General features: G+C 38.1%; 1 protein-coding gene across 2 annotated transcripts in view; it reads left to right on the top strand.

Moving 5' to 3' along the window:
* Nucleotides 1-3,224: 3,224 nt before the first annotated feature.
* Nucleotides 3,225-8,666, top strand: part of kcna7 (potassium voltage-gated channel, shaker-related subfamily, member 7) — a 12,457-nt gene continuing 7,015 nt past the window's right edge. The window contains exons 1-2 of one of the 2 annotated variants that reach the window (XM_058375824.1): nt 3,225-3,394; nt 7,142-7,857. In XM_058375824.1, the coding sequence (XP_058231807.1) occupies nt 7,195-7,857 (663 nt within the window). In that variant the 5' untranslated portion in view covers nt 3,225-3,394; nt 7,142-7,194. Of the gene's footprint in view, nt 3,395-5,501; nt 5,757-7,141; nt 7,858-8,666 lie in introns of those variants that run through there. The other variant, XM_058375818.1, reaches the window with a different exon arrangement.

Below are 8,666 nucleotides of genomic sequence, written 5' to 3'. Positions count from 1 at the left end.
CTTCCGTAAAGCGCAGACGGTGCAGTTACACAGAGCCGCCGCCAGATGGAGACAAAAACAACAACAACAAAAATACTCCATTATTATTAACAGAACGCAGAGCAAGCACAAAAGAAACGCTACTGAAAAATCAATCGTTAAGTAGAAAACAACAAATCAGGAGTTAATTAGGACTTAATTAGTCTTTAAAACCGAGTTTAAAATGTATGAAAATGCAAATATGAACATTTATTATATGCAAATATTTATTAAAAACAATGTCCTACAGGTGAATAGATAGATAGATAGATAGATAGATAGATAGATAGATAGATAGATAGATAGATAGATAGATAGATAGATAGATAAGAAGAATATAACAAAAAAATTACTAAAATATCCAGATTTAAGGGTACAAAAATATAACAAAATATTACACAATTTAACAAAATATAGCAGAAACATTAATATAAATAACGCAAATGAATCCGGTATATGATTCACAAATTATCGTTAAAAAGAATCATGTAAAAGAATCACATGAACCATAAATGAATCTTCTAAAAAGAATCACATGCACAATAAATGAATCTTCCAAAAAGAATCATATGAAAATAAAAGAATCACATACACCATAAATGAATCTTCTAAAACTATATGTGCAGCAAACTATACATCCATTTTAACAAATGAAGAAAAAAACCCTACAGTCAAGGCAATAGTAAGATAGTAATAAATAATTCAATTAATTGAGGTATAAGGTATAAATAAGTATGTAAATATTTGATATAGATAGAAATATATGGATATAAATCAGTTATTGCACAATAGATGAACATATGGTCATGATGATCATATCACTGACCACACCCATGTATTCATCGGCAAACAATTCCATACATATTAAATATAAACACGAAAAAAATACTAAACCTTTTAAAATTAGAGAACATTATATTTGGAAAAACAACAGCTGTTGTACCGCAGCCAGCCGCCAGAGGGCACCAAAGAGACATATTGACTTCACTTGGCTAAAGCCTGTTACAACATCCACACATATATACAGTCACTGATGTACGAAATAAAACGATATTCATCTGTTAGTGTGAAATTACGACCCAATGTACCGGATTAAAAACCATAAATGTCACTGTGCAGACTGAAGCATCAAGAATTATTGATATATGGAGTGGAAATTCTGGAAAATTTACTTTTTATTCCAGTATTCAATAGTCATCAGTGCCTCTTTATCTTATATTTTCTTTTTCTGTGCTACGTGTTATGAGGCACAATAAATTTAAAAAAAAAAGAAAAAAAAAAGAATCACATAAAAAAAGCAAAATAAAAGAATCTTCTAAAAGGAATCACATGAAAATAAAAGGAATCACTTGCAAAATAAATGAATCTTGTAAAAGGAATCATATGAAAATTAAAGAATCACATGCAAAATAAATAAATCTTTTTAAAAGAATCTTCTGAAAGGAATCTCATGAAAGTAAAAGAATCACATGTACAATAAATGAATCTTCTAAAAGGAATCACATGAAAATAAACGATTCACATGCAAAATAATTGAATCTTCTAAAAAGAATCACATGAAAAAAACAAATCTTCTACAAGAAGTATCACATTCATAAGAAACAAAGAATGCAAATGATATGTGAAAATATAAGTGTAAACACAAAAATGTGAGGAAAAATGTGCAGCAAGGGAATTTACATGTTATTAACTACACATCTAATGCAGTTCCACTGTTTGAACACCAGAGCTCCCAGTCTGAGCAACCCAGAGCATTATAGTAGTATATTAAGAGCACACAGGGCCTTTAATACGAGTCCATCAGTAGGGTGGAAATGACACCATCCCCTCTGAGATCTACACCAAGATCTACACCGAGATCTACTCCGAGATCTACACCGAGATCTACTCCGAGATCTACACCGAGATCTACACCGAGATCTACACCGAGATCTACTCCGAGATCTACACCGAGATCTACTCCGAGATCTACACCGAGATCTACACCGAGATCTACACCGTGATCTACACCGAGATCTACTCCGAGATCTACACCGAGATCTACTCCGAGATCTACACCGAGATCTACACCGAGATCTACTCCGAGATCTACACCGAGATCTACACCGAGATCTACACCGAGATCTACTCCGAGATCTACACCGAGATCTACACCGTGATCTACACCGAGATCTACTCCGAGATCTACACCGAGATCTACACCGAGATCTACACCGAGATCTACTCCGAGATCTACACCGAGATCTACACCGTGATCTACACCGAGATCTACTCCGAGATCTACACCGAGATCTACACCGAGATCTACTCCGAGATCTACTCCGAGATCTACACCGAGATCTACTCCGAGATCTACACCGAGATCTACTCCGAGATCTACACCGAGATCTACACCGAGATCTACTCCGAGATCTACACCGAGATCTACTCCGAGATCTACACCGAGATCTACTCCGAGATCTATACTGAGATCTACACCGAGATCTACTCTGAAATTTTGTTTGGTTATTTCACATTAAAGGGATACAAATAAACAAAGATGTTTATTGTTATTAACCACAGAACAAACCGCAGTGACAGAATTAAATTGGTTTTCTTTATCTGAGTAAATGAATGTCTAGCCAAGCTGTTTCACAAAAGTGCCACAAATAACAAGAGTAACAGACATCAGTGCCTCAGATCACACACTAATGCTGGGAAATTAGTGCAACTTCCTCCAAATAACCAAGGAATATAAGCAAACGTGAACTTCAGCTAATTACGAAAGCTATCATGGTGATAACTCGGATGTGGTAGCCTAGCTTGCACGCTAAATAACATACAACCTGGCTAGATAAATACAGATGTAGCTAATGATAGATATTTGGAGTGATAGATTGTAATTTGTTAGCTGTTTTTTGAAGCACACAGGAAAAAATACAAAATAAGAAGAAATATGAATTGATCTAAAATTCCAATTTTCTGCCACAGTATTCCAGGAACTGCATCCGGATACACTGCTCCACGTCTCTGACCGGGATCAAGTGCTGAGAGAAGATGAATAAGTGAAAGTGTTTAATATATCTTTGATGTAATTCTGTGTGTGTGTGTGTGTGTTGTGCGAGATTACACAAACAATGTGGTTGGCACAGGATCACACAAGGTTTGGATGCAAATCTAGGGACAACCCAAAAGGACAAAGCAAAGCTCAGGGGTCAGACGATCGTCAGGCGGACTACTGGGATTAAAGTGAGTAAGACATGCAGGAAATCAAAATATTTCCGGAAATATCGGAATATCTGAAGAGTCGGAATTGTCACTGGATGAACATGGAGGCAAGACTTCGCGAAGAACTACGGATTTCTGTGGATATTTGAAGTTTTGACGAGGTGAACAGGTAAGTTAGGGGGAGGAGCTAAGGAGGGGGTATGGGTCATGTGACAGGGCAGGTGACTGGTTTTGTAGTTTGTTGAGGATCATGGGAAATGGCCTTTGTGTGTATTAAACTCTACTATATTAACGCAAACTATAAGACACATTATACGTTTTTTTAATAAAGACTTAAAAATTTCAATTATGCTAAATGATTAACTGAGGTTCAGGATGAAGGCCATCTTGGATGCCATCCATGAAAATTCAGAGGAAAGACCGTCATAATTCCAATGCCTTCGTGAAGGTCATCTGTGTGAGTTTTCAGCAGGACATTCACAAAAGCCTGTGAGGTCATACAGCATGTCTGCCATCAGGTCAGCAGAAGAGAAAGATACAATACACAGATAACCACCTCCATTTCCATAAAGCAGGGACTGAAACAATCCATGTTACTTTGGTGATGGTGGTTCCCGAGGGGGAGGAGCTTGGATTGAGGATGTGAAATGAAGAGTAAATGTGTGGTTTAACCCACGCTGGTCCTCCCACCCAAATGTCTGGTCCTCCCTGGTGACCCACCCGAATGTCTGACCGTGTTTTCTACCTTCTCTGGTCAGACTATATATATACTCATGAGAGGGAAGTCTTATCATTGTATCCAATTGTACTGTAACAAAGTGTATTCACATCGTATCATATCATATTGTATCATATCATATCATAACGTATCGTATCGTATCGTACAATATAGTACTGTATCGTATTGTACTGTAATGTATTATATCATATCATATCAAATTGTATTGTATCATATCATATTGTATTGCATTGTATCATATCGTATCGTATCGTATAGCACAGTATAGTATTGTATTGTATTGTAACGTATTATATAGTATTATATTGTATTGTATTGTATAGTATTGTATCAAATTGTTTCATATCATATCATATCGTATCATATCATATCATATTGTATAATATTGTATAGTATTTTATCGATCATATCATATCTTATTGTCATATGACAATATATATTGTCTATATCACATCATATAGTATGGTATTGTATTGTATCGTATCGTATAATATTGTCTCATATTATATTAAATCATATTGTATCATATTGTATCCTATCGTATCGTATAATATTGTATCATATCATATCATATCATATCATATCATATCATATCATATCATATCATATCATATCATATCATATCATATCATATCATATTGTAGTTTTGTATCAATCATATCTTATCGTATCATATAGTATGGTTTTGTAACGTATCGTATAATATTGTATTGCATTGTATCATATCATATCCTATTTTATCGTATCACATATCATCTTATAGTTGTGTAATGTATTATATTGTGTTGCATCATATGATATGGTATTGTATTCTGATCATATTGTATCATATCATATCATAGTGAATCGTATTGTCTTTATGTGTCACATAAACATTACAGCACAGTGAAATTCAGTCTTTGCATATCCCATCCTCAGAGGGTTGGGGTCAGAGCTCAGGAGCAGGGAAGTGGTTTAAGGGCCTTGCTTAAGGGCCCAACGGTGGCAGCTTGGCAGTGCTGGGGCTTGGACTCCACTCTTCAGATCAACAAACCAGAGCATGGCATGATAGCACGTTTTCTCTCATGATACTGAAACCTTTTCTATCCGCCAGTATTGTTTTCTTTAAAAATTACCATCAGTTTAAAAAGTTAAAAAATCATTCACACAGAAATCACAACAAATCTAACTAACAATAAAGGGTCAAAAAAGAGCAACATGTGTAAACAAGTAAAGATTTCCAGGTTCAGAAATACATTTCTTTCCCAAAATATCCAAACCGAGTTGCCAAGATTATTTTTCTCTGATATCAGAGCCACAGGATTGTGCTGAGGATCAGATCGGTACAGCTAGAATAAAGAATAAAGAATAAAAAGTAGTGACAGCAGAAGGAAGACACAGCAGGAAGAGAAAACGAGTGTGACCTTCTAAATTAGGCCCTGCGTTTACAGGGAGCTCGGGGTGATGGAACCTGGATTGAATTTCGACATGACAGCATTCCCGAGTGGACGAGGCAGAGAGAGACACGAGAGAGTCCAACAAACAGCTTCTGAGCGTCGTGAGGGAGGGAGACGGGATGGGACGAGATAGGACGCCCCCTGCAGGACAGTGATAGACTGATGGACACGGAGGTGCAGGGACACACGGCTCACGGTGTTGGGGAGGTAGTGGAGAAAACACACAGCGTCTGGAGCAGGATTTAATCCACAGCTGCAGGAGATACGGTGGAAAAGCAGCGCCACACCGCCGGCACACCTGAAGAGTTTCGATCAGCTCGTCTTGAGTACTCGAATTCACCTGCTCACAAGAAAAGGTTTCGACATTTTAATATCGATCTGGTTTTCTAGAAATGAAAAGTTTTTAATTCTATAAATAGAAAGGCGAGTGTGTGACCCGTGCGCTAACATTTGACACTTCTGTCAATGTGCTTCGGAGGATTACGGTGTTTACAGTTCACTTTAGATCACAGCTGGCAGTGTGTGTGTGTGTGAGTGTGTGTGTGTGTGTTGCAAATGTGTTTAATTAGGAAAAATTATGGCTGTTTGTGTGTGTGTGTTTTTATATAGTGCTGAGATTCGGCTGCATTTGGGGCTGAATTATGTCGAGATATTGTGAATGATCCTGAACGATTACATCATAATGCACTTTTCTGAAATATTGTGAATATCGTACGAACTTTTCCTGATTGCTGATTGGACGATATGTTGACCAGTGTTTCATCGTATGTGTTAAATTTAAAACTTCGCCCTGTTGTGATGTATATGTGATGTATATTTCACTGAGCTTCACTGAATGTCTTCCAGTGCCATATTTTTATTTCCATGTGTAATATGTGTTATAACATTCGGAAATGAATTGTCGCTAAGTTTTAAGATTCTTTTAAAATGCGAAAGGTTTTTAATATATACATTCATTTGCATTCAGTATCAATGTGTGTGTGTGTGTGTGTGTGTATGTGTGTGTGTGTGCATTGCACAACAATTGTGGCATTTTTATATATATATATTTTTTACATCTTTAAGTAGAATTTGTTTTGTTTGACATTTATTTAATTTCTTTCTTTCTTTCTTTATATTTATTAATTTATTTCTCTTAAAGATACATTTCTTTTTTATTTAATACATTTAAGTTTTCATTCATTTTACTTTCATTTATTGAAGTCAACAAATTATTTAATTTGAGTATAAAATACTTTTAATAAACATTTTAATAAAAGGTTTTGTTTTGACTTGTACTCAATGAAATGACACTTTAATCAGACCCCTCATTGCCGCTAACTGGAATAAGACTGGATCTATTTTGCGAAACAGAAACGTTGTGTAACAAATCATGAACATTTTCACTTCTGAATCTCAGAAATGTTTCATAAGTACAAACTGTAACACAGAGAAGCAGATGTTCTCATCAGAATGGGCTAAAGTATGAACTTTACCAAGAGTTAATATCTACAGTGTGTGTGTATGCATGTGTGTGTGTGTGTGTGTGTGTGAGAGAGAGAGTGAGTTTGTGTTAGAGAGTATGTGAGAGTGTGTGTGAGTGAGTCTGTGTGTGTGTGTGTGTGTGTGTGCGCATGAGAGTTTTCCACACACTCCGTTCACATACTCAGAGGTCGTCTTGTTTGGCATGTGGCATTCACTCTGGCCTTGGAGTCTCATGCTCATGTGACATGATTGCATTTCTGCATTTCTGCTCTCACAGGGAGAAACGTCCGGCCTGGAGCAGCGCTGTGAGGCTCTGATAAAGGAGTGAAGATGGACAGGCAAGGAGGAGGAGGAGGAGACGACAGCGGGATGGAGAACGAGACAGACAAGAGGAGTAAAGAGCAACGCAACAAGGCTGAGAAAGGTGAGAAGGAGCATGAAGGAGGGAAGAAGGAGAAGAGCAGGAGAGAGAGCCGGCGGTCAGGAGGCTGGGCACTGAGTGAGCGTCTGGCCATCAATGTCTCGGGGATGAGGTATGAGACACAGCTGCGCACCTTGGCGCAGTTTCCCAACTCGTTGCTTGGCGACCCGCAGCGTCGCCTGCGTTACTTTGACCCGCTCCGCAACGAGCTCTTCCTGGACCGCAACCGCTTCTGTTTCGACGCCATCCTCTACTTCTACCAGTCCGGTGGACGCCTGCGCCGGCCGGCCAATGTGCCTCTGGACATCTTCATGGACGAGCTGCGCTTCTACGAGCTGGGCGAAGAGGTCATGACTCGCTTCAAAGAAGACGAGGGTTTCCCCAAAGAGGAACCCAGGCCGCTGCCGCAGAACGAGGTCCAGAGGAAGCTGTGGATGCTGTTCGAGCACCCCGAGTCATCAGGAGGCGCTCGCATCATTGCCATCATCAGCGTCATGGTCATCGTGGTGTCCATCGTCATCTTCTGTCTCGAGACGCTGCCTGACTTCAGAGTCGAGAAAGAAATGAGAGAGGTGAGTAAAAAAGACAAGTATGAGTGATGAAATCACATTATGCACCACAAAAGGGGCGGGGCTTGTGTAGCAGGTGCAATTGACCAATCAAAATTGAAATTAAATCAAAAGCATGTAGCACTGTTTTAGCTTATTATAATTTAGCATCAGGTCCTAGCATGAAATTTGAAAACGGTTTATGACATCACACACACACACACACACAGAGTTGTCTTCATTGCAAATACTTCAATGGGAGAGTTCAGTGTATTCAGAGTCAGGTTCCATAGCAGTGTCTGGAATTTCAGGGTTCTCCATCACTTTAGAAGCTCTGATTGGGAGTAATGATGGAGATGATGGGAGTAAATTAACATGATGTCCTGGTGTCATTTCCCACTGAATGACCTGCTGTTTGTCCCCAGACTCAGCGCTCGTCTGATATTCGTCTGTCTGCACATGCTAATGGTTTTCTAAGCTAGATCTCGCCTCAGGTTTGGGGTAAAAAGACGTTTCTTTGCTGTTTCTTTCTCTGCTAAGTGCTGTATTTAGCCTCGTCATGCGTGTATCAATGACCTTCTCCCAGATTTTTAACTCTAACTGAGCCATGATCCAAAAGAATCATTGCTTCTGATATACAGATATACTGATTTTTTTTTTTTTAATTATATTTTCATATTGTCACTGGAACTGAACTGAAATAAGAGCATTTATTTATTTATTAATTTATTAATTTATTAATTTATTTATTATCCCTGATTCCACTCTATAGCTTCTAGTCTCAAGACTACTGTCTTGAAACCTTTAAAACTTAACAAAAATAAATCAGGGAT

This window comes from Hemibagrus wyckioides, linkage group LG02, assembly GCF_019097595.1.
Source record: "Hemibagrus wyckioides isolate EC202008001 linkage group LG02, SWU_Hwy_1.0, whole genome shotgun sequence".
Taxonomy (NCBI): domain Eukaryota; kingdom Metazoa; phylum Chordata; class Actinopteri; order Siluriformes; family Bagridae; genus Hemibagrus; species Hemibagrus wyckioides.
Note: the sequence above shows the minus strand (reverse complement) of the source record. Positions and strands in the feature narration are given on the sequence as shown.